The sequence below is a fragment of the Adelges cooleyi genome, unplaced genomic scaffold (genome assembly GCF_023614345.1).
Source record: "Adelges cooleyi isolate 19-005CV unplaced genomic scaffold, UGA_ACOO_1.1 ACOO_flye_CR_arks_rails_tigmint_CR_PRNA_376, whole genome shotgun sequence".
Lineage (NCBI taxonomy): Eukaryota > Metazoa > Arthropoda > Insecta > Hemiptera > Adelgidae > Adelges > Adelges cooleyi.
Window position 1 is genome coordinate 2877027 of NW_026096053.1, and position 27869 is coordinate 2904895.

General features: G+C 31.3%; 2 protein-coding genes across 7 annotated transcripts in view; one reads left to right on the top strand and one right to left on the bottom strand.

Moving 5' to 3' along the window:
• LOC126840789 (ADAMTS-like protein 1) overlaps positions 1–27869 on the bottom strand; it is a 204442-nt gene that overhangs the window by 91879 nt on the left and 84694 nt on the right. For 5 of the 6 annotated variants that reach the window (XM_050576729.1, XM_050576732.1, XM_050576731.1 and 2 more), the window contains exon 1: positions 15919–16147. The exons of the other annotated variant lie outside the window; for it this stretch is intronic. The gene's annotated coding sequence lies outside the window, so the exon portion shown is untranslated. Of the gene's footprint in view, positions 1–15918; positions 16148–27869 lie in introns of those variants that run through there. 6 annotated transcript variants of the gene reach the window in all.
• LOC126840665 (uncharacterized) lies at positions 7690–22743 on the top strand. Its single transcript, XM_050576550.1, has 6 exons — positions 7690–7825; positions 9493–9939; positions 10180–10539; positions 10900–11079; positions 11320–11621; positions 22651–22743. Exons 1-6 carry the CDS (start codon positions 7756–7758, stop codon positions 22741–22743), a joined length of 1452 nt encoding a protein of 483 aa, XP_050432507.1. The 5' UTR covers positions 7690–7755.

A 27869-nucleotide genomic window follows, 5' to 3' on the forward strand; every position in this document is an offset into this window, starting at 1 on the left:
TTATTATTATTATATATTATCAATAACATAAACGTTTTTATCTCGACTTCGAACAGTCTTGCCAATAAAATAGACGAACTCCACAACATAATATATTATTGTTTTTTTATTTATGTTTTGAAGTCATACCTACGCGTTTTTAGTTTTCACTGTGCAGATATGCATCTGAATATTACAGTCATGATTTCGAATTCCATAATATATATGCAACTCCAAGCATATCTATATATTATTTTTCGTTTTATTAATCCGAGTAAAATTGTGTGTTCGAGATGCACATTAAAGTATGAACGCATAAACAATAAAACGATAAAAAACCAATATTTTTCAAGCTTCACGTCGAAGTTACACAACTACGAGTAGATTTTATTTTGAAGACTTTTTGAACATTAAATCAATTCAGATAAGGGAAAAAATGTTAATATCACGTTTTTGACAATGAAAAAATTAAACTACAAAGTTATAATTTATACTTTTAGTTAATTGAACTTATTATTAGTATATTATACAGCTGAAGCATTAATAAATTGTATAAGTGAAAATAATTTTTACGGTAATTATCATAAATAAATAAAATTATAATCATTACGAAACATCAGGCAAAACATAGTACGGCTAATGATACTATTATTATTGTTTGTCCGGATACTGTTGACATTATTTAAATAGTCCACACTGTCCGACATATTAAATTAGTGTACCTACATTAAATATGTGCAATGAATTCGGGATGCTCTTGCAGTCACAACGATGAATGTGTGCATGCCGTCTTAGGCTATGCAGGGGCCCTTAGGCACACAAAGTTTAGGGGTTCTTTAAGAAAACCGAAAAAACCGTGAAGATGTAAATTGTATTATTCAGTGCCCCTAAGAGAAAAAATATCACAAAAGTTTTATTATTATGCACACGATATTCAAAAAAAAATCTCATTTTTTTCATCACCTCGACATCAGAAGTTAATACACCGGAATAATAATTTGCATTTGATTAATATAGGCCGTTACTTGTTTTGTATGCTAAATGTAAACGCAATTTATCCTGACAATTTCCTGCAAAATAAATCGCCCAGTCTTTTTAGCATAAAATATTGTATATTTTTCGAAAGAATTGCTCAGGGAGTAAGAACCTTTTTAAATAGGGCGTGGACCAGTTTTGTTAATTAATTAATTTTTTTACTATGTACCAAAAACGAATAATTAAATAGTCTCGACATTTAGTTGCTCACTTAAACGTGCAGGATAATTTATCTGAGATTTACTAAAATATAAATTTTTTTTGTTAAAGTTTGTGTGTATTATTATCATACTGCTATTAAAAATAGTAAATTTATCTTTATTAATATAACCAATTACGTTGATTGATTATTTGATTGATCTTATTAAATCTAGCGTTTACAAATTGCTTGTTAATACAATTTTGCCAAAGTTTTGTAATAATTGTTGTTATAATAATGGACGCCCGAAAGCTATAGGTACATGATTTGATCGACAGAAAACTAATAACTCTATGTATTTGTTTAAGAACTCAAAGCATATAAAAGATTTGGTGAGTGTTTCATTGTAAACCGATAATATACATATTTTTAACAAGCCGTTAGTTATCTATTACCAAATCCAACTGACTAACAAAGGTTATTGTTTTATTTGGCTAGAATCAGTGTTATATCACAAACTGGATTATCTTGTACCTACTGGTAATACCTAGATACTAAAGGTAGTGCAAAAAAAAAATCTCTTGATAATTTCAACTGATATAGTTGGTATTTATTTTGACAAAGAACAAAGCAAACAAAGCGACTTAAGTATTTATACAAACACACTATGCCAATCTGACCATCCGTCACATATTATTTGAGAGTATAAGAAAAACTCAATGTAATCATAAGAATGTTCAATTCGATTCTTCTATGTGAAAAATTTGAGTGTACAATTTTTATTGAAATTCAAATATTATAGAATCATTTAAGGTGGATTCATTTTTTTTAAAATATTCTAAACAGGTCATTGGTTCAAATTAAACTGTTAGTAGGTTAACGTTCTTCTTTTTAGATGTTAGCGGAAAATAAAACTTTCCGAAAAAAATATGGACAAGTTCCGGCTGAAATTTATATTTTACACTTTGACTAAAGAAATATTTATACCATTGTGTAGTAGAACCTTTTTTTAGTGGTTAAAGCTTGTTCTCTAAATTAAAATAAAACATGTCTCTTAATTTTTTTTCTTCAAATTTAAAGTTGGTGCTACGCTATAAACATTCTTTATAGATACACATATTGTGTTTGGTTTGAACATAATACAATGCTTTGAATGGTTGTCGCTGCCGCGATTTGCGATTCGGTATAGTAATCTTCAGTAGGCTCGATCGGGATTATCCGCTGGGAATTGAGACAAAGGTGCTGAGAACATAATGAATATTTGCGTAGATTACCGTGCAGTCATCAGTGTTGTTTCGAAGAAGCTGTATGCTCTGTCTATTAGTATCTATAATGTTATTAGTATGTATATGGAACCTCGAGGGAAAAAGACGACGGTAGGTAATGTTACTATGCCGGGCGGTTGCAAGAAATTATGTGTGCGTTTTTTTTTCTTTTCTTATGTCTGATTCACTGTGTATATCGAGTCGTATCAATCATCCATCAGGCCGTTACATTTACATATATCGCATGAATGTGAATACAATTTATATGTATGTATGTATAAATTTGAGTGTGTTGTGAGCAATATATAATATAGTAATGTGTATGATTTACGAGGAAAAGCGCGTATCGCAATGATGGTGGTCCCAAAAAAAAATAAAACGGGCCTAAAGATTAATAATAATATTATTGTAATATTCCGGCGGGGGCGGCCTAGGAGCACGATCGTGTGTGACGTGCAATGAAATGTTATTTAACTAAAAACTAGATATATTCACTCCTTCTGTCCCTTTCTCTCTGTCTGCCCGTCTCTTTATATATTAATATATTATTATTATTATGTGTGTACACACATGGTTTTGTGGTAACACGTGTGGCCAGCGGCCGCATATACAGTGTGTACTAGAGTGACCGCGATAGAATAATATATTATTTAATATTATTATTCGGACGCCTCTTGTAATTAGGTATACTATACGATTGTAGAATTCTGAGGCCTGCGAGTGTGTAATACAAGCCAGTAATATCGCCTAATAACGCTTAACGAGTTTTTAGCCTTTCATCATACCGACGGACGAGCAAATAAATATATTCCAATTCGATACTCCAATGAAAATAAAAATAATTCTGTTTTATGGTAATCGAGCACAAACAAATTAAGAATATAACGATTATTAACGTTTTCTGTTACTACACATTTAGTGTATAATATCATTTAGTCAACAACGAATGCAATAGGTATTAGTAGAAATTATGAATGTTGTGAAACAAGATCACTGGTTTCGAGAACACCACGATAATATTGTTAAAAATTGCAATAACTGTGTATGGAATTAATTTTTAATAGCTAATAGATAACTATTTGGCACACTCAACTGGTGTTTATTACAGTGGTTGTTGTCAAAAAATATATTCTCATTTCTTATGCACGAATAAAAATAATCTTAATCTTTGGGTTGGTAAAAAATGTACACACCTGTAACCATCTATAACGAACACGCATACATCAACCTGACTTTTCACGGTAAATGTCAGAAAGGTCTTAATAGCGGTATTTCGTGTAAACTGACAAGCGAGCGCCCACGATCTTGTTTTTTACTTATATTTACAACCGATTATTATTAATGTTATTATTACAAGCTCAACAAATATTTTATGGTCTCGTCATCAGTGAAGTGAATGAGTACAAAAACACCTAAAAAACATCATATTTTAACCGTGTGTAGTTAACAACGCCCGCTCGATTGTCTTGGCCGCAATTCGTTGCATGATCAATTGTTATAAACCACATCCCAATATTTCAAAATATTTTTCCCTTCTTAAGATACAGCAGTTGATCGTCACGCGGTATCCCCAAGTTTAAACGGAACAAATTCATTACAATTAAGTCGACCGCATCGTTTAGGAAATAAATCATATTTTATAGTGTGAACGAGTCGAATACCGCGTACAACGTATATGGTATGTTTTCTATAAACAGTGTTTAAAAGGATAAACGATGTGTTTATGGTGCAAAATCTTCAGTGGCCTATGTACTATACTTTGGCTTTGCGTTCATGGAAATTTAATTATCTGACCGTTTGTGAAAATGTCTTGCAATTTCATTATAATATTGTATGTATGATGTTTACAAAGCGGTATGACTTTTTTAGAACTTGCAAAGCGGACGCCTTAAAATGTATAGACCGTGAAGCGAGTGGTAAATGTGGGAATAGTGTACGCTACGGTTGTCACCGCGTTGCTCAAACTGTGTAGTCTCTGCAATTTACACCCACTTTACACATAATATATATTATATATATTTCAGCGGCAGACAAGGGCGGATGCCGACGAGATCACACCTTAAGAAAACTCACGAACCGACCCATCAACAGTGAACAGTATACGTGGATTCGCAAACCCGGCTGGTACTTTAATTATAATATACCTACACATATTATCAACTGTTTGTACAGCGAAAAGGTTGTCCGTATCCTCTGCTCTGCGACGACCGGAACAGCTATTTGTTTTGACTCCGAAAAACGTAAACGAAACCGGAAGGCGGAAACTTAATAATATTACACATTGTACACAAATAATGTATGTGTATGTTGTGCGGACAGTTATCCCAATTAATTATTATTAAAATGTTTGCGCCAACGATAACAGTAACACACGTGGTACGTTTAACCTATACAAATATTATAATACAACATAAAAGGAGCATCAGTGCCCATACCCTTTTGGACAAGATGAGATGTACGAAAACTGATGATAAAAAACTAAAATTTTAGTACGTGTTAAGTGTTTATGGATTTTAACCTTATTAAAGGAAAACTTTAAAAAGTTCCAGAGAAAATTGCTAATCACGAAAAGGTAATTTTATGTGTTTAATATTATGTTACATGTTCAAACGTATAGTATATTATTATGACTATGACCAAAGAAAAAAAACATCACTGTAAAGCCGATAGCTTTCTCGCTGTGATTAGAATTTAAATTTGTACATACGAGTTATAAAGTGGCAAATAGTTTATTTCCTTAAAAAATCAACAGACTTGTTCAATAATAACATAACGTGATAATCAACTTGTTTGTTTTATTTTAACTTTGTTTTTGTCTTGACAATAGAACCGTACCGACGAGACGTGTCTTAATAAAAGAACGATCTGTATTTAAAACAATCGTAAAAAAAAAAACAATATTTAACAAAGAATAATTGCAGTAATTCTAATAAATAATAGATAAACACATATTATAAGGAACTGCGATTAATAAAAGATAACGCCAAGTTGACAACGATAACTGAAGTTTGATAATATTTAGGATTATGTTACGTTTGAAAAATATTCTATATTCGTGGGAAAAACGGAATTATTCGATGTTTGACAGGAACTCCACTAAAATGTATTTATATTTTAAATATTTTCAACATTTCGTAGAAACGTCTTACTAACCTGAAATTATCAATTAAATAATACAATAATCTTTATCAAAACGTTTCTTTGGAGAAATTGTATACAATTTTAACTTTACGGAGCTTCAAGCGTGTCAGTTTCAGGGAAATTGAGAATTGCGTTACCGAAGAAGAAGCCCCTAAACAACATTATCGGAAAACAATTGTAAACTTGTTCCGCGTTCCTGTAAGCACGTGGCACGTCACGAACTACTTCTCAGCTTTGTTTGATAATACCGATTTTCATTAACAAATAATGATATAGTTAAACAAATTAAAAATAAATATTTATCTTAATATTTCAATATTTGTACTAAGTATAAAAATGCACAACACTATTAGATGAGTGAGAAGAAAATGTATAGTTATTTTCTATCAAAGTCCTGTTTTAGATTTTAATGTAAATAACCTTTTAAATATTTTCCCGGTGGTTATTATCGAAATATTAGTTTTGAAGATATTGTCAACACACATTTCGTGTGTTTAAAAAACATGCCCTAAAAGGGTGACGCTTGCTTCTGTTATCAAATAAATCTCCCCTGAACGGACTCCGATAAATAATTATACAATTTGTTCAGAATATTAACAAAATAGTTTAGATTTAGCTATTTGTAATCAGCTTAGCTCTGATCGTTTTAGAGTTGTTTATTTTGAATTTCACCGAAAGTAACTTTGTCGACCAGTGTTGGCATTTTTTTTTATAATAAAATAATCGACCATTTTTAATGGAATAATTTAAAGGTGAGATTTTAATGTTTTTTAACACAATTTAAAAAAAAAGAATTTACATTTCCTGCAAATGTAATTATTGTAAGATAACGAACCACATGATTTGTCTTGTTCGTTTACAATTACCCGACCTGGCGTCATTTATTTTTCATAAATATAGGTTTATGATAAAAAGAATGACGATCACAAGAAAAATAATTGGAGATAAACCAGCATGCCGGATAATTTCTGACGTCGAAGATAAAATATTATTTTTTCATTACTTGCAATCAAATTATACCGTTCGGTCGCGATAATTGTATTACAAGGTACACCTCATGTCGTTTTTACCAAACCATAACACTACCGTTGGTGTAAATTTTTCACAATTTATTTACGACCGTGACCGGCACCTATAATGAATCAAAAACAATTCTTGTCACTTTTATATCATTAAAATTATAAGCATTCGATATTTTATAGGTATGTTTAAATAATTTTAGAGTCCTATGAAGTTTAACTTTTCAAGATCAGAATAAAATACCGACTTTTTTTTTGGAAATAAGTATACTATTTAAAAGCATATCTCAAAAGACATAACTTGGTAAAGGAACAAAAAAAAGTTATTATTTAGTTATAAATAACGTAAGAAAAATATCCAATTTTGAGGCAAAAATTTCATATAATGCTGTCTATGCCCCAAGCCCAAATCTATTATAATTCAAAGTGTAAGATTTATAGAATACATTAGCATAAGTTTCAGCTGCTAATATATGCCAATCTGCCGCCGAAGAGTAATTGAAGTTTAAAAATGTTGGTAAAAAGCGTTACGGTAATCCTTATCCTAGCCTAACTTTTTCAAAAATGTGTATTTCTGTCAACATTTGTTATACTGTACATTCATGAATTGCGATTCTTTATTTGTTTAAATACCGAAGTTACTTTAATATGTTACTTGGATACTTGGTACTAAATCTTACTTCTATAAAGTTTTAGGTGAGTTAAAAAATATAATATACTCTAGTTATTTCTTGAGTTATTAATATAAAATTTTCCGGAAAAAAACCTTTAGGACCACTATGACGAGCGACAGCGTCTGAACGCGGAGAAGAACGAGAAAACTATTTTTATTGTTACACACTCGAGGGAAAAAAATTGCGCACTCGACCCAAAAATTACACTTACACACACAATGTGCGGTACGTGACCGATAGCAGTTATTCTGTAAATTTTGTTACTAATTATCTCAGATTATGGTTTACCGCAAAACACACGTCTGCGCTTCCCTACTCTTCCGCCGTTTTACCAATATCACCGTCCATGTGTGCACACCTGACGCATCTGACATTTCCGGTAAATATGCTCTGATAACGTCCGCCGTTGTCCTACGTCGTGTCTTGGGCGAGTTTAATAAGGAATGACCGCATTGCCGCCGAAACTTTAGTGCTAAGTGGTCACTTTTGAACCGGCTACGACCATGGCGCTCGTCAAGTCTCTCGTGTTTGCATTGGCCGTTTGCTGTCTGTGTAGCGCGACACCAATTCGCAGTAAGTACGACTTGTCCATAAAAATAAAATATCCGTAAAAATTGTATATTTTAAATAATTTAATAAGCAAACCGCGATGCCCGACGAAATGCTAACTAATAAAATGAACGTTATTTCCGAACTGCGATCAAACATATTGTATTAGAAAACATTATGTAAATAGTTAACCGAAGGTGTCAAATTATAACGTTAGACCGAGGAAATAATTCGATCCGGTTTTACGATTTTGCTGTTATTATCATAACACTCCGTGTGGTAGGTGGTCACAAAAAAAATGTCATATTTCAAAACAACTGATTATTTAGACATAAAAATGCCGTTTATGTATTATGTTATTTTCGTTGACATATTGTTTTTTAATTTTTTAATTACGGATTGTTTCGACTATAATTGTTTAAAATTCTATACCTTCCATGAAATTTCATCAGAACAATTATAATACTTTAAGGAACTTGTATCAATTTAATACATTTTTATATTTTGAAACACTATTTCCTATTTCCTTATTGGTGATATTTGCGTCCTGTATATAACAAGACATAAATAACACCAATAAGTAAAAATTAAAGTGTAAGCATAATAAAAGATTAAGAAATTTTGTATTGTACTACATACAGAGTGATCATTTTAGCTATAGATTTAAATAAGAAATTAATTTTTCCATATTTTTTTTTTATAAAATGTGATCTTAATTTTTTTTATTTTAGTTTGTTTTTACCCCCTTCTCCCTAACTTAGTTTTTTTAGATAGCAACTTTTGAAACTTAAATAATAACATGTATTTTGTTAACTTTTTTAATTCAAAATAATGTACTTAATCATTTGGACAGGTTGATAACTAATTTTAGATAAGTACTTTTAATTTTATAAGAGTTGAAGGGGAAGTGCGGTTGGAAAGTGCGCGCGGATAGGTACCGATACGACCAGTCAAAATGTTTAGTACATTATTCTCAATTAAAAAAGTTTATTGAAAAGTATGCGTTACCATCTAAGTTTTAAAAGTTGTTATTAATAAAACTAAGCTGGGAGGGGGTAAAAACAAATAAAATTGTGAACAATTAAGATCACATTGTATAAAAACATAAAGGAAGCAAATAATTCAATTTCTTATTAAACCCTGAGGTATTGAGTGGTTCACAATTAAATGATCATAGGTAAGTATGGCAAATGAAAAAAAAATTATTGTAATTATTCTGGAAATTCAGTAGCTCAAAAATAATTTCAAAAAATGTAAAACTTAAAATTAAAACAAAAGCCTCCAAAAAATAATTTGAAAACAATTATAGTTAAAAAAGTATCAATAAAAGTTAAACCAGTAAAAAGTTTGTTCAATTAAAATGACAATCTTTCAATGAACTCATTTAATTTATTTAAACATATACGAGTAATTTAAGTAGAGTTTATAAATAATTCTCAAGAATTATCAAGAAGGCAATTCCGTTTAGAAAAGCATAACTTTTAGACCTGTATTTTACTATAAATCAAAAAATTATAATTAAAACACAATTACAAAAGAAACCATTATTTAAAATTTATTTATTTATAAATCTTTACATTGCGCTATTTTGTTTCAAAAGATATTATTCTTTTGAACAATAAAACATTTAGAATATCCTATTAAAGTTAAAGAAAATACATATATAAATTAATAAAGAATTGTAAATTTAGAAAGAAGTCCAGACGATTCAAATGTTCCTAGTATTTTGGATAATACAAACAAAACAGCAGAAGCAGAAAGTATACCAACAGCTGATAATCCAAATCCAGAAGAAATATCAATTGTGGAAAATCCTGAATCGGTAGAAACAGACCGGGCCCAAGAGAAACAAGAAATTAATGTAGACAAAGAAGAAAATAATAAAACACAGGCTCTTTCAGAAAAAGAAGTCGATCTTAATCTCAAACAAGATTCTAGCGTTGACAAATCAGCTCTACCAGAAAAAGAAGTAGATCTTAATATTGAAAAAAATATCAACATTGACAAACCAGCTTTACCAGGAAAAGAAATCGATGTTAATCTAAAAAAAGATATTAATATTGACAAACCAGCTCTACCAGCAAAAGAAGTCGATCTTAATATTGAAAAAGATATCAACATTGACAAACCAGCTCTACCTGGAAAAGAAATCGATGTTAATCTAGAAAAAGATATTAACATTGACAAACCAGCTCTACCAGAAAAAGAAATCGATGTTAATCTAGAAAAAGATATTAATATTGGCAAACCAGCTCTACCAGGAAAAGAAATCGATGTTAATCTAGAAAAAGATATTAACATTGACAAACCAGCTCTACCAGCAAAAGAAGTCGATCTTAATATTGAAAAAGATATTAACATTGACAAACCAGCTCTACCAGGAAAAGAAATCGATGTTAATCTAGAAAAAGATATCAACATTGACAAACCAGCTCTACCAGGAAAAGAAATCGATGTTAATCTAGAAAAAGATACTAACATTGACAAACCAGCTTTACCAGGAAAAGAAGTCGATCTTAATATTGAAAAAGATATCAACATTGACAAACCAGCTCTACCAGGAAAAGAAATCGATGTTAATCTAGAAAAAGATATTAACATTGGCAAACCAGCTCTACCAGGAAAAGAAATCGATGTTAATCTAGAAAAAGATATTAACATTGACAAACCAGCTCTACCAGGAAAAGAAGTCGATCTTAATATTGAAAAAGATATCAACATTGACAAACCAGCTCTACCTGGAAAAGAAATCGATGTTAATCTAGAAAAAGATATTAACATTGGCAAACCAGCTCTACCAGGAAAAGAAATCGATGTTAATCTAGAAAAAGATATTAACATTGACAAACCAGCTCTACCAGGAAAAGAAGTCGATCTTAATATTGAAAAAGATATCAACATTGACAAACCAGCTCTACCAGGAAAAGAAATCGATGTTAATCTAGAAAAAGATATTAACATTGACAAACCAGCTCTACCAGGAAAAGAAGTCGATCTTAATCTTGAAAAAGATATCAACATTGACAAACCAGCTCTACCAGGAAAAGAAATCGATCTCAATCTCGAAAAAGATATTGATATTGGCAAACCAGCTCTACCAGGAAAAGAAATCGATGTTAATCTAGAAAAAGATATTAACATTGGCAAACCAGCTCTACCAGGAAAAGAAATCGATGTTAATCTAGAAAAAGATATTAACATTGACAAACCAGCTCTACCAGGAAAAGAAGTCGATCTTAATATTGAAAAAGATATCAACATTGACAAACCAGCTCTACCTGGAAAAGAAATCGATCTTAATATTGAAAAAGATATCAACATTGACAAACCAGCTCTACCAGGAAAAGAAATCGATGTTAATCTAGAAAAAGATATCAACATTGACAAACCAGCTCTACCAGGAAAAGAAATCGATGTTAATCTAGAAAAAGATATTAACATTGACAAACCAGCTCTACCAGAAAAAGAAGTCGATCTTAATTGTGCAAAAGATATCAACATTGACAAACCAGCTCTACCAGGAAAAGAAATCGATGTTAATCTAGAAAAAGATATTAACATTGACAAACCAGCTTTACCAGGAAAAGAATTCGATCTTAATATTGAAAAAGATATCAACATTGACAAACCAGCTCTACCCGGAAAAGAAATCGATGTTAATCTAGAAAAAGATATTAACATTGACAAACCAGCTCTACCAGAAAAAGAAGTCGATCTTAATATTGAAAAAGATATCAACATTGACAAACCAGCTTTACCAGGAAAAGAAATCGATATTAATGTTGAAAAAAATGTATCGATCGGAATCACTCCCGGACAAGTGAAAAACAAAATTATTAATTGTCAAAAAATTGGACCAAATTTATATTATTGTGATTCCGAATTAATGGAATATTTAATAACTTTAGTATAATTACTAAATTTACCTTATTGTTTTTGAGTGAAAATAAAGTTTTTAATCCCTTTGCAATCATGATTAAGTATTTTCATCATTTGTTTTATTGTACTTCGAAACTGTATGTAATTGTAAGTACATTTTTTGTCTTAATAAAATGTAATAATATACTGTTTATGTATTTATATTCTTAATTTTGAGCTTTAATAAATAAAAATATACGCAACTTTTTTTTTTAAAACGATTAGTTATATATTTGATGTACATGTTAAGTTATTATTTCTAAATACCCAGCCATTAGTAGTTTCAACGATATTTAGTTTGAAATATGTTGCAATAGTTATTACTGATTGTTTAATGATTCATTTAAACTTCCGTTTTTAAGCATCGAGACAGTTTAATGATAAGCAATATAATAAAAACGTCTTGTTTCGATTTCTTTTCTTATATAATAAAGCAAAATATACATAATGAACGGGTCATATTTCCTGTCTGGAGCAGTTTGTGTACACGCGTTAATGTATTGCTTTTGCAGCTCTTGGCATACAACTCCGTTCGGAGGAAATAAAATAGATGTATTGAGATTTGTTATTACAATATCTTCAGACGGATGATGTCTATTTTAAATACGAAGATTTCTTTTTTTTATATTAAATTGACTATATTCCTCAATACATGCTAACAATTTTTAATAATATATTTTAGGTTGTGTATACAATATTTAAACTCTTAATCAAGTGTGAACATTTAAAAAGCATAACGATTTAGCTAGACTGCGTATCTCCACCGCCTTTCCAGCCATCGCTCTTCTATAGTTGATTTTAATATCCGATTATACATTTTTAAAATGAACAATGATTTATATTTCCGTGCAAATGGAACTATCGTTATTTTGACTGACACAACGCATCAACAAAATGTCGATGTGCACTTTGCTTAGTATGACAGTCAAATAATTGCGAAATTATTGACTGTCCAGTGATAATAATACTGTAAATTGTTAGCCTCCAGACTAGAGTCACACGAAAACAAACTGGTCTCTCAACTCGCATCGAAAACTCTCCCTGAAAATCTTGTAAGGCAGCTAAAAAGAAACTGGTCTCGAGATCTTCTCAAGAACAGCTAAATTAATGTTCTATTATCTTATTAGGTATCTCAACTGTGAGATTCCCTACTCATGTCATTCACTGTCTGTTTTTTTCTTCTCTTCTTTCTTTGTAGCTAACCAATTTACTTATTGTGCAAATTATTGTAAATATTTTTGTCAAATAATAAAAACGATTAAAAATTGTTTGTACAGTAGCTGTAGAGATTCAAGTAAAATGTCAAAAAAAAAACCGATTTGTACCGATGTAATTTTAATATTGTGAAATGAATGTGTAATTAAATGAAAATCAGCACTTACAATTAGAAGAACATACAAACATCAGTTAAAAGTTGTGTACGTGTAAATATAACATAAAATAATCTCATCACATTATAACTAACTAGTGGTTAAATTAGAAATAGTAAATTGATGCAACACTGTATGTTATTGAAAAACTTTATACATTTAAAACATTGAAAGAAAAACAAAAGTAAAGTAAACAATTAATTGATAGTGATTGTAGATATTGAATTATAATATAGAACTGAGGAAAGTATAGAAATCAGCATCCATAACGTTGCAAACCTCATTTTTTATCAAACTTTTGCCATAACTCAGAGAAAAATCTTTTAAAAAGTTTTGAAACTAGAAAAATGTAATGTTTGTAAAGCTTTTAATTTGTTATTCTATTTAAAACGACTCTCTGATAAATTTTAGTTAGATATTTCCTATGTAAAAAAAAAAAATCTTCCCATTCCTCTAAAATTGTTTCGAAAATCTATCAGATTAACAACATGGGCTGTTCCATGTTAAAGAAAAGTTGCCTGAACTAGTACAGTTAAAAAAAAGTATTCAATCGTATTTTAAATATTTTAGATAAAAAAAAATACCAATTGTGTTTTATTTTGCAAATTGATAACCGTTGAGTTGGTAACCGCTGAAATGGGTTAAAATAAAATAAGCCACAGGCATTAAAAAAAGATGTCATAAATCCCAGTTGTGCCACAAATTTAAAACATTTAAACCGTAATAAGGATAAATATTCATGAAGCATAATATGTAAAAAAAAAGGTAAAAACTTAAACGAAAAAAAAAATGTAACGGACATTATAATTTGCAGTGGTAACTCGACCTTAATACTACTAAAAGACACCGCGGTGTTCGAATCTTAATATTCCTTTAATTACCATCTATTTAACAGAGGTATGACGACAATGTAATATCATGTTCAACCCATTATTTAGCGTACTTTTACCAAAGTACCTACTCTATATAATTGTTTACTTCTGACTATTGTGTTGTAATTATTATATTTTTTTTTATAATAGCTTGCCGTCGTGAACAGGGTTTTTTTGTTTTGTTTTATTCTACACAAGTGGCACGGGTCCACTCCATATTCTCTATTACTACATTGTAATGTTTTCTGTCCGTTTGGGTTCTTCGGCATAAGTCTCCTCTGACCACTTGCTCTCTTTTCTTTTCCTTTATTTAATAACTATTTTTAATTTTATTTTCTTCTCGACGCACTCGAACCGCCACGATCATTTCCCCTCGTTGTACACCTGTTTTCGATGTAACTTCTGTACTGCCTCGGACCTCTTAAGTACTCATTTTAGCTGACTCGCGTTTTAAAATTTCCATTTCAGTCGTCGCTCTATTCATTATTGAATACACCGCTAAAATAATTCGCATAGGTAACTATCTCAATATATTTTGTCTTTCAATTCGGTAGAGAAATGCTTATCAGATAATATTTTTCATTTATAATAGCTTTAAAAGAACAATTATTTCGTAAGCAGCTGTTATCTTGGCCTAATGACAACGGTACTTATACCAAAATGTTATCTTGTATATTATTTCGTCTAAAATAGTCTCGAGCCCAGTAAATAAAGGCGTGAAAACAAATATTGCGATGATTTTTATAAATCTATACCACAGTCGCATCTCGCCATGTAAGAAAACTTTTCTTATGGCCATTAGACGGTACAGAATAATTTACTTTGTGTACACTCACAATTTGTTTTAATTGCTTTTATTTATTTTTATTTAACCTTATTCATTTTTATCACATTTTCCAAAAACTCGGAGTAACGTTACTCGAAATGTATGCATAATATAGTAATATGTTTATTGTTACTATTGACATGTATAAAACTAAAATAACAAGTGATTTAAAAATAATTGTGTGTATCACTTACAAGGAGGTGCGAATAATTTCTAAAAAACTTGAGCTAGTTAAAATATGAAGGAAATAAAAAATATAGAAAAATTGCTATCGATTTGGATTTTTTTACACAAAGTTAAAAATCCAAGGAGGGAGTAGCGGTTAGCCCCATTGAGTCCCTTTCAAATTCCTACACCTATTCGAACCGTTCGTTATAAACACACCGAGTATATCTTTCGATGAAAACAAAATAATGTATTTTGTAAGTACGTACACGGTGTATTATGTACATTAGTCATTACATCTTAATTTGTAAAAAACTTTTTTTACTGTTTTTATATTCTTTTGATTTATTTCGCTCTCTTTACTATGCCGGCTACATAATGAGTTTAAGTTATATTTATGCGTGAAGTTATAACGGATGACCAGATTTTGTTTTCTATTTCAAAAATCATAATTTATTTAAATTTATTCAAGCACACACACAGTGTGTAATAATTCTTATAAATTATTAAGCGCGTGTATGTGTGTATACATCAAAACCATTAAAACAATTCGTGTAACGCGCAAAGTGCATTCTATATACGCGTAATATAAATTATTTAAATCTTTCGGATAGTGTCCAACCAAATCCTATAGTTTATTGCATCGACTTGCCGCCTTCTGTTAATAAATTGTCATGTATTTATTAGACAATATTGCACAGAAAGAATATCAGTTGTCTAAAAAGGCGAATGACGGGCAAAATTATTGAGTTGGACCACTAAACGTGTAAACTAAATAAAAGAACCAGGCACTCGTAAGACGAAAATTAAAAAAAAACCACCAAGTCTTGTGTAAAATAAAAACTTTAATAAGCTTTTTTTCCAAAAGTGAGATTGGCTTTTTTGTATTAGATATGCATGCAAGATACTGTGACTCTACCTTTAAGACCTGCCCTTAGGACGAGGGTAGGTAATGGCGGTACTCACATGGTGAAAACGTGCGCGTCAACGAATACCGGTGGTCGGCTGAAGCTTGCGGTGGTGAACTCAGTTCGGTCCACGCGGCGATTGACCCGTTTGAAATGGCTTATGTGGTTCCGGTTAGACCGAATGGGGTCTAAGTAAGTTAGTAAGCAAGTAAGTACCACTGTTAACCGTGACTCGAGGACGACGATTTACCGGCTGATGACGGTGAGCTGCGTGCGGTGTGTGTCTGCCGCCGCGAAAACGGTACTGGCCGTCGTCCGCCGTGGCGCCGCGCCGGTGTCGAATGTATGCCGTGGCCCGCCCGATCGGGGGAACGTCTTCGGCCGATAGGGTGCGCTACCCCTCACCCCTATATCGTAGCCTACACTGCTCCAAGACAACCGTCGTCGGGGGTGACGCATACTTGAAACCGGACAGACGACAAACGAGAGAAATTTATTGTAGGGTTTGGTTTCCAAAAATAGTGATTTCTTCATTGGCAAAAACCAGTAAAATCGAACCATTACTTACAACTGTAGTTCCTGTGATATTGTGGTCAGTAAAATGAAGAATTTTCTTTTGATCGTCCTAGAAAATTTTAAAATGTTGATTTATCTGGTTGTTATGTTTGAAGCAATTCAATTCGCCTTTTGCGGAAACCTCTCTTCCCCCACTTATTTAGTGTCGAACTTTTCTTTTAAAACAGTTACTATTATTACTTTTGAAATAACAACGTTCTTCTTTTCGGTCGGCGCTCTCACACTCTCCAACTAACCCTTCTTAATGTGTTTAAAAGTTTTGTTTCTACATAATGCTCGTAGATTTTAACTGTTTTTAATCAAATAATTAGTAATAACTATTTAAGTTGAAGTTTTCAAAAGAGTGTTACGCGACCACGTAAGAAAAAACGTGGTCACTATGATTAGTTTTCAGAGGCTTTTGAGTCGTTTAAGAGTAAAAGACACCTGTTAAAGGCTTCCTACAACTGTAATTAGTAACAACGTTATAGCTATTTGAAAATGCGTAAAAAATTAAGTTTTAACTTTTAGTTCATGAAACCCCTTTAATTTATGAAATTCGTCAACTTACAGACATTTTTTCTTCTCTTTTATTAGCAAAACAATCTGTACAATATTTACAATAAGGTTTTTTGTAGACAATATATGTATATAGCTTGAGTAATGGCATGCGAGGAAGCCACCCATTGGTAACACCCCAGTAAAATATTAAATTTTAATTTTAGCTGTTGGTTTTATGTTATTAGGTCGCGATTCCAGTTTCTTTAACTTACAGACATAAAAATAATTCTGTTTTATGTATTTGATAATTGATGTTTTTGCTCTAAAGCCAAAGGGGTCTACTATGCTTAGGTTAGAAAAATATTCAAAAACTAAAATATAATCGCTTAGCTGGTAATCTAAAAAAAAAAGGGATTACCAAAACTAGAAAATAAAAAAATTAGTGTTTTGTGACATCATATTTTAAACTAATATTATGAGAAAAAGAAACTTGTACCGAACCCCTTTTATACATAGGAGTGTAACGTCCTCTTAAAACGTCCAAAGTAATTAACACTACATAGAATTCTAGACATGATAACTTCGACGAAAGAAGTTCTAAATGAGTAACATAATTTAAATTCACACTTAAAAAAAAATAAAATTAGTATTATGAATTGATAGAGCTATAGTTTCAAAAATTTAACATACATTATTTGTGTAAACTGTTGATATTCGGATTGTTGAAAACTGTATTTAGATAAAACAACTTACAAAACGGAATCCAGACTTATATATGTAACTTTGCAATACATACACGGTGATGGCCTTTAAGGACAGTGCACGGGCTAGTAAATAATAAAACGCTTTATAATTATACAACTATTATTAATAAGAATCATTAAAATAATAGATAGATATTCGATTTTTATTTATAAACTATTTTTACTGTTATAATAATAAAAATGAATAGTCTATGACTAGGCGCACTACTGGCGACTTGTATGGTTTTTTATTGACTAATAACAATCACGAAAAATAGTCATAAACGTTGTAAAGTTTTCGATTTCTTTTATTAATAAATAAACAGTTTTTTTTAGTTTTTTTTTTTTTTGATAATTTCCTATACCAAACCTCTAAATAGTTAACATTATTTATCAATACATGTCTGTGTTTTTTTATTGTGTCAAGATAAAATATACCTATACTTTTGTAAAAATATCTTCTTCGTCTAAAATAATATTTTGTGATCTGGGGGGAACCGTTATCTGCCATTTATGTTCAAAACCTAAATCTGTGTAGTAATCTTTGACGATTCTATCCACGTGTTCTTTGGTCCGCGATTTCATCGCCCTTATGGTTTCGTATGTAAATTGTCTTCTCCCTAGTGAAGCTATTTGATCAACATCAATTGGGACGGGGTTCTGTTGTTGAATACAATAGTTGTATGCGAAGGGACTCAAATTCATTGATTCTTGGTCTATCAAAAATTTCTTCAATATATTTTGATTAGATATACTTTCGTCGCCGTTACTGTTATACACACCGTTATGAGTGGGCAGCAATTTATGTATATCTATTGAGGTTTCCTTGATTTCCATTATGCTGGTAATGACTGACTGTATGGGTTGATTTGTTGTATTATCCGGTGACGTGTGCAACGAAACGAATCCAGTTAAAAATTTCAACGCGTCATACATGCATTTAAACATTAGCGACCAAATCTTGAATTGGCCAATCGCAAAATTTAAAATTTCCCATAAATGTTCATTTAACGGATATAGTTCTCTATGAACTCTAACGAGTTTCTTGCCTTTTTCGTGAATTAATCTTCGATATCGGGTCATATTGTGCGACCTCTTAATTATGCGTTTTGCCACAATATCGCTTATTTTCAGAATATTGTACATCAAATTTAAGAAATCAAACATCACGTTCGAGTAAACACATCCTAGTAATGTAACAGTCATGTAGTACTTTTCATCGACGTTTCCAGCATTCACACTGGTATGTTCTTGCTCGATATTTATAAACAATTCTTGGCCGGAAAACAAGGAAACATATTGTGCACTAACCTGATAAACGGCTTTCGGATATTCTATTCGACTCCATCCTGGGCAGGCCAAAAGTGCGTTTAGCGTGTGGGCAAGGACTTGTTTATCTTCGCAAACAACGGACTGTCGTTGATTAAACGATGTTGGTTGTTGATTGTTGGTGTTGGTAATTATTACCAACACAACAATACTGATTGACTCCCTGCTAATCATTTTACTTAATTCTAGTGTAATCGGGTATCTCAAAGTACCTGAGCGGTATGTATAACAATCGTTTAGAATAAAAAACCCAAAGCGTTTACTCTAACACCGACTGCTAAAATATGTCGTTCGCTTTTAGCTAAAATACAATAACAGTTATTTGCCAGTAGATTGTATTATTTAAAATTAATTTCAATGATATTTCATGACGTGCTTAACAGATGTATGTTTTTGTGAATATATTCGAGTTTCCGAGTCGTGTATATTTTCCAACCACGGCTGTACTGTACACACTGTCGACAAAAATTCATATATTTACTGCTACAAGACTTGAGTGTATCAAATATGTGAAACGATTAGTCATAGTTTTAACTTAAATTCGCTCGCGAAAGGTAAAACGAAGACAAAAGAGAACTATCATTTATGTGAAAAAAAAATCCCAACAGTCAATACTTGAAGTTAGACAGGTTTTTGTTAGAAATGTCTGTAGGAACGAAAATTGATTTATTAGACGCAGAGTTATGTGATAACAGAAATTAAGAAGTTTGTATAACAAGTCTAAAAACTTACACTTTCGAATAGGTTCGAGGGAAAAGAACACGGTCGTTACGTTTGTAAACAGAAACTATAAAAACTTGTAAAAACATCATTAAAAGAACAAAGTCGAAACTTTTCACAACTGTAATTTATAACTCGATAGCTTCCATGGTATAATAATTTACTTTCAAATACCTTTCAAAAGTACTGTGTATTCCGTTCCGGGGAGAGCAGGGGGGGCGGGGCATCCTACTAGAGCCAGAACAAAACGGTAGGTAGGTATAGTAATAATACATCCACGAATGCATGCATATTTCTTGTATACTATCAGAACGGGGGGATGGATGGGGGGCGTTATTTTATTTTATAAATACCCATTTGTACGAAGGGCGTGAGAAAAGGGTCGGTACAGAAGAAAATGAAATAAACACTTCTCGTTAACCCCCAAAGAGCTTAACGTCTCGTACGGTCTTTGGTCGTTGTTCACAGCCAGTCCGTACATTGTATACGTTCGATAATAATAATAATTATTGTAATCGTCATAGTTGTGTGTTTATACATTGTACTCGTCCGTCAGATATTATATTTTGACAAAATATAAACGAGTTGGGTCTGAATAAGAACGTCGGAAAAGCATCGCTTTAGCATGCCAGACGGCGGCGGCGGCGACTGTACAGATTACCGCGCGAATCGATCTCATCGCCGACAACGGAAAACTGCGACAAGAAGGCACCGACCACAATTATTATTACAACCCTAAACCGGGCGAAAAGTTAGCTTTTTACATTTTATCTATTTGCACACGCTCCGTATTGTCTATATGTTTGTATTTATACATACACACGTTTGGACTTTCGACAACAATAGTCGGCTTTAACGTTTTGATTATCGATTGTCAAAGTCCACTAGCCATACGCACTTATCGAAACCCAAGGATTGGGCCAAATTATAGCCGGCAAAAAGGCTGGTTGTTTTGGTTTTGTATATAACAGTATGTAGTTTAAAACATAATACAAGAGTCTATATAATATCAATAATTGTAATTAATACAAAATCCATTAGGTGGTCTAATAATGTGTCATACTCAATTTAAACAAATAAATCTTTGTTTTGTGTGTTAAAAACTAAAACAATCGGCCAATACTATTAATTATATTAATAATATTATTTCCTAACAAAGGCACTCGAATGTTTAAAAAAATGTACTTACCTACCGTTTTTTAATTTCTTTTTTTTTTTGTCATCTAACCGTTGGCAATATAATTGCAATAAAATCAATTTGCAGATAAAAATATAGCCATTATTTCCTAGAAAGTTATCAAAAGTAAAAATATTACTTGAATTCCTCTTTTCTTCTTCTTTAACCTATCTCATAAAAATGAACTTTCTTCCATAATGTATAAATACCATTTTTTTCACCTCTGAATCTCTTCACATAAATCTCTCTTAAAATCGTATAATTTTGCCTTGATCGTGGTTATAACACAAAAAAACGTGTAGAACAAATACCAAAGATAGGTTATAAAAAGTATATTAAAAAATTAATCCAAAAATAACGTTTTTATGCGTCTTAAAAAGTATAAAATAACTTTCCAAGGGTCTTGATAACCAAATAGAACAGGTGAACTAGAAAAACGTGGGGCGCATCTTTCTACTTAGATATTAAAACCTAAGCTTTCATGCTAATGCATTAAGTTGCCTCTCATAATGCTGTCTCTCTAACCGAACGGATCAGAAAGTGATAGTATGACTTTTTATCGGAAATGAAATATAATGGATTTCCGTGCCACTTGCCTTAAATTTCATTGCAAATTGAAAAGACTTAATTGCTAATCTCTCCAAAGTTTGTTTTATGAAGGTTGCTTCAATTTTTTTGTTAACTCCCTAATTGCCTAACATTTAAAGTAATGTGGTGCTCAATTTTACATGACATGTCATCAAGTATTATTTTATTTACAAGAGAAAAGATGATTGTGCAGAAGAGAATATTATTATATATTCAGACGTGTGAAGTAGTAAAGATGCGACCCACGTTTTTCTAGTTCACCTGTCCTACTTGGTTATCAAGACCCCCGGAGGGTTATTTTATACTTTTTAAGGCGCATAAAAACGTTATTTTTAGATTAATTTTTTAATCTACTTTAGTTATTTTGTTCTTTTTCGTTTTTGTATGTACGTACCTATCTATATATTTAAATGTACAATGTTATATAATGGATATACATACATATATTTTAAAAGAATTAATTCAAAAATCCATAGAGTAATATTAACATCCGACAGGCATCTCCTTGGAATCGGACTGGACTGCTCTTTGGACATACATTAGAAAAGGCTGGATGGTCAGAAGGATTATCATAAGAATTAGTAATCAATTTAAAAGCTTATCATTTTAGATTTATTACTGTATAAATTATCATAAAAGTTGTAAGAAAATGCAAAAAAGTGTAATGATGGGAACGGTTTTGAACCTGGTACCGCTCACATCTAGCACCGTTCACGCCCAAACGCATCACGCATAATTTTTGACGGCAGGTGAGAAATAAGTCTTTTTGAATTGGAAGATTCCACCCGGAACGACGGACAAGAAATTGACCCCATTTTAACCCCCTTAGGAGTGGAATTTTCAACCTCTTGTGGATTAATAATGCATTGTCATCGAATTGTGAGCTACCCTGAAAGTTTCAGCCGGATAGCTAATCGGGAAGTGCTCGATTTTTGGAACTAAATTAAGACAGGTTAATAGGCTTCTGTCTACGTGGTAATTTTTTTTTTCAAACATATTAATTTCCTAATAGCTGTGAGTGAAAAAACTATTTCGGTGTATTAAATATCTGAATTTTTCGTGCAAAAATAATTTATTAATTGTTTTCTTAAAATACATTCACAACATTTTATGAAGTCTCAAGCTACCTCAGGTTTCACTACAGTTATTAAAAAATCAATTCAAATATTTCAAATAGACCACTATATCTACTGCAGATGGGAGCATTGACCAATGTGAGACGACTGGTCAGCAGTTCAAACCTATATATGGGTCAAGAGATCATGAATAGCGCACTATTATCCCTTTTCATAATACAGTAACATTATAAATGGATTCATTACTCAATGTCTTCATCTACTTCGCGTTGTATTATGGTTGTATTAATTATTTGTACATAAAATAAATACCAATAGTTTTAAATTTATTTATGTTTTAGACTATTACATTTAGACTCGATAACAATTTAACTATAAAACCTAAGTTTAAATAACATTCTTTTTTTTTACATCTACTCATGGTAAAAAAAATTACAAAGAACTATTTTCATGATTTTATTATGCGAGTTTATCATTTCAACAAAACCATATTTTGAAACAGAGCTGTTAACACAATTATAATTAAAATCGTGTCAACTTAGCAAAAATTTTAGTAGTTTTGATATTCACGTACTTGTGCTTTAACTATCCATAAGTCATAGCTCATAGTATAAATAATATACAAGTTATTGAAAATCGGATTGTCTTCGTATTGTTTATTTAGACGGCTGTATGTGTTATTTTGTGTACACACGGGTATAAGATACGACTGGGCCAACTATGATAAAACCTATGTAAATAACACTCACATGTAATAGTTAAAAAAAATTTTTTATTGAAAAATAGGTACATAAAATGTGCAAAATCATCGAATACAATAAGAGTATTGCCTAAACTTCTTGTACAGAATATTAGGATACTTTATAAAATATGTACTACATGACTTGGTAAAAATATTGAAAATTCAAACTGTTAAAAATATTATACCACGAAGCATACTATTTACTGAACAGTTCAGTGACACTAAATTTTTTCCATACTGGTTAAAGTTATTAAAATGTACGTTTTTCACCGCTTACTTTATGTTATAGTTTTGTTTTTTTCATAATCACCGTTTCCTTTTTCTGTCATCTCAACAAAAAGACAAACGGTATTACAACGTTGCTAGCATACCCAACAAATTCTTATTAGTTAGTTCCTCAACACAGACTTAAATATGTAGCTACAAAGTGGAGTACAATACTTTGACCTAACCTAAACTAGTAAAATTATTTAAAGTATTTAAAGATTGATAAATACCAGTAGCAAATAAAAGGTATTGCTTTAAGTTTTAGCGATCCAATGTCATAACATAATATTTTAATTTTACATACTTATCAATATTTTATAAATTTAATTTTAAAAACTAAATAATTTACTAATAAATACGGTACAACAAATTACGCATCAGCTATTTCATACTATTAACGTCATGTAATTTACGACGCAGTAAAAGTCTTGTTTGAACATATCGACCCATTGTTCTACAAATACTTTTAACGGTGCTATATAGGTTTCTTGGATATCACCGTTTGCATGATCACTGATTATGTTGTTTGACTGCAAAACGCTATAGTAGTCAGTTACGTTTATACCATATGATTTAATTTCTCTTTCGATTGTATTCTTCAAAATAGTCGCCTTAATATGGGGAATTTTGTTTTGCTCAAAACACCAAACGAATAAATTAAAAATGTGACTAAGTGAATCAACTTCTAAATTAGAATACACGATGCTTTCAAATAGTCTGAATTTGTCTAAAATCGACGCTATTTGATCGTCGGTAAAGTTTACTTCGTTTTGACCTGCAGACCGTAAAATATTCAATATGTATCCTAAAAATATGGACGTTACACTGTTTTGAACCAAACCCTGATACACAACAAACTTTTTTGGATTTATACTGAATACGACTTCTTCTCGAATAGCTTGAATTGTTTTATATGCTCCATCCCACTGGATCTGCAATTCAACGATACAATTTAACGGACTAAAATCGTAGTCCACGAGCCTTTCAAAGGAAGCTTTACTCAAATTAACATCACATTCATTATCGATCAGCGTTTGTCGTACACGTATGGGTTGCATCGCACTAATAGCATTGTCTATATCTTTAAAAATTTGGCCAATTGTGTTCTGTGATAAAACGACTGGTAAGCTATATATTTGGCTGTTTATTATTGCGCGAGTGTACTCTTTAATACCACAATTCCAAACTATGTAGTTTTCCAGTTGAATCGTAATTAACAAGGCTAACCGGTTTAGCTGACTTGGTTGCCGAAAAACGTCTTGCATATTATCGTCAATCGGATATGTTGTGCTTACTTTGTACATGTACATTAGGACTAATGCATTTCTAATATAAACATTTTCTGCTCTTGGTGCATTGGACAGATAGTATGAGACTAATTTCACTAATTTTGGTAATCGTAGTTTAAGTTCATCAAACCCGAAAAGCAAACGCTTTAAAACAGTTTCCTTAGCATCTATCTTATCGTGGTTGTATACATTTATATGGTGTATCATGAGATCAAATAGTTTAATAACTTTTGCCAACAATTGACATAGTTTGTTTACTACTGCCGAGTCGTCGAGTTCTTTGGCGGGTTCTATCATTATGGAATCTTCGAAACCAAAGGCGTTCCATAACAAGGCGTTGCTCAAACTAACATTATTTATGGATTCTCTCACGTTCACTATTTCTTCTGTGAAGTTCCTAACGATCTCTAACGGGGTTTCATTATAAATTGACACTTCTTTGTCATAAAAGTCAACAACAGATGTTTTCAGTTCTAACTCTAAAAGCTTTACGACTTCTATTGGATCTACAATATGCTGATTTTCTAAATAAAAATTAAGAGTCTCCAAAGTCTCGGTTGTCTCTGATCGCCATTCTACAGTCAGAAATTTCATAATTTCGTCTTTCAAGAGGTCCCAAAATTCATTTCTCTTTAATGGCAGTCCATCTGTTATTGCTGTAGGTGGTTGAAAAACAAAAAGATGAATACTTTGAAGTAATTTGTTTAATGAAGTCCGAACAGCAAACTGATGCAACATTTCTTTGACAGGGCTTATGACCGAAGAACATGCAGCAGCGATAGCCGGACGATCTATGTTAATGAAATTCAACCATTTTCTTTTCAAAGATTTGTAAAAAGTTTCCTGGCAATCTTCTTCCGAATTTGAATATCTAATAGACAAACAAGCCTCTCTAATTGCCGGAAAATGTACGCTTTTAAGTTCTACCCAATTGTTTCTTAACACAGTAAAAAAATTCGGCGGACAGATCCCTTTGTAAATTTTGTATTTTATATCACTGAATTTAATAAGGACAGTTACTAATATTTTTTCATAAAACATCTGAGTGACTGACTGAAGTGTTAGTTTTTGTAATGTGGCGAGTTTCTTCGTACTATACTGAGATGCGACTTCATGTAGGACGTCTGATATCTCCTTAGGCTCACCTGACCAGCTGACATGTATTTTGTGATCACTCGACTGTTGTTGTTCAATTATTCTCCATATGGTATCCAAGTCGATATTAATGGCATCAGCATTATATAGATCTAAATTATCAAATCCGAGTGCAACAAAACGTTCGTTGTATTCACTCAATAGATTATACGTGGTAGATTGTAATAAGTCAATTTTTTTTTTTTGTTGATATGATATTTTATACTGGCGTAATGATTTGGGTACCGGCAAACAGTACACTACTGAAAAAGTTTTTAATTGAAGGCCAATGGAAAAAATAAATTGTTCTATTTCCTGAAATTTCATTTCAATATTAATTTTATTTGGTTTACCTTCAGTCTCTAAGAAACGAGATTTTGTATATGTCTTTGTCTCATATTCTGAATATAGTTTCAAAGCCATCAACGCGTTATATATTTGTTTAAAATCGGTTGAGGTAGGTGACAACTGATAGAAATATGATAAGATATTCAACATTCGTGTGATCGTAGAATCTATATTTTTGATATTTTCCAACAATGAATTTACACAATTGGAATAATTTTCCACTTCTTTTTGATTTCTACACTCAAGTATAGTAGCTAATACTAAAACGATGTACTGTCTTACGAATTTTGAGTTATCACAGCATAAAAAGATTGTCAAATGTCTTATCAGCAGTTCGGTAGGTCTTTTAGGGATTATATTTTTATCGTCAAAGGCATTTAATAGCTCTAACATAGTTATTTCCTTACCGTCGTCTATGATTTTTTCTGTTTTCAACGAAATCCACACGGGGTTTTTCATCAGCTCGTTCAACTTAAGAGCAGCATCGTCGTGAGCCAAAATTATTCTTAGAGGAATATTTGCTAAAAAAGCAAATAAAAAGTTCAAAAACCGTTTTGAGTTCATGTTGACAATATAGAGTCGCAAATTGTACTAAGCTATGAACAGAAGTATGAAATTAATTTAGTATTCAGCGGCATGAAGTTATGTATACTTCATTTTTATGTGTTTGTAATTTGATTTGCATTAAACGTCAAAAAACGTTGGTGTTAGAACGTTAATCACGCATATGTTGATTTCATATTTTATAATAACTATATCAAATTTGTATTTCTACAAACATTACTTATCTTTATTTTTTTTAATATAAGAGCTTTATATTGCGTTCCTAAAACTTATTATAGTACAAATTCCTACAGTAAAAAACTTTATTTAAATACGTGTTATCCTCTACAATATTGCATTTAAATATTTAATTTTAGCGTTTGGTAGTTATTTGCAATTGGCGTCTAAAAATGATTAGGTGTGACATTATCCTCACACCTTTTTGACCCTGTTGGTTTTTTTTTATACTGCTGCTTCTTTACATATTTATTCATTGTAATATAAATCAGTACAAACATTGTTTGAATAGCAGATACATATGATAGAATATTACAGTTTAAGAGTACCTATTAACAGATTCCAATTATATGTTTTGCAATTACAAACGAATTGTTAAAATGTATTTAATGTTTTCAGGTTTTTCCTTACAAGTACTTACATTTAACTAGTAATTTGTTTTCTAAATTTCGGTTTACATGAACTATGTATATTTTGGTAATGTAAAATATATATATTTTTTTAAATAACAAATCTAAAATTATATTTCTGCATAGATACAACTAGCAGTTGAGACCCAGATAATTTGGCTTGAGATTCTTAAAAACTCTTTAATCTCCTTTAAAATTAAAAACGTGACTTGCGAGCGATAGTTAATTGGTAGCTAGGCTTTATTTTTTTTGAAACTGAAGAAGTTAAAACATTTATTTTCCTGTTCCCTCGTGTGCTAATGTGTTTTTTTGCTAGTTCTTAAATTAAAATAAATTGTTATTATGTTTTT

Excerpts from the sequence above, each read along its gene's own strand:
- LOC126840665 (XM_050576550.1), top strand. The coding sequence starts at position 7,756 with ATGGCGCTCGTCAAGTCTCTCGTGTTTGCATTGGCCGTTTGCTGTCTG. Across the intron at positions 7,826-9,492 it reads TAGCGCGACACCAATTCGCA|AAAGAAGTCCAGACGATTCA; the intron begins GTAAGTACGACT and ends TTGTAAATTTAG. Across the intron at positions 11,622-22,650 it reads TCGGAATCACTCCCGGACAA|ACCACTATATCTACTGCAGA; the intron begins GTGAAAAACAAA and ends TATTTCAAATAG.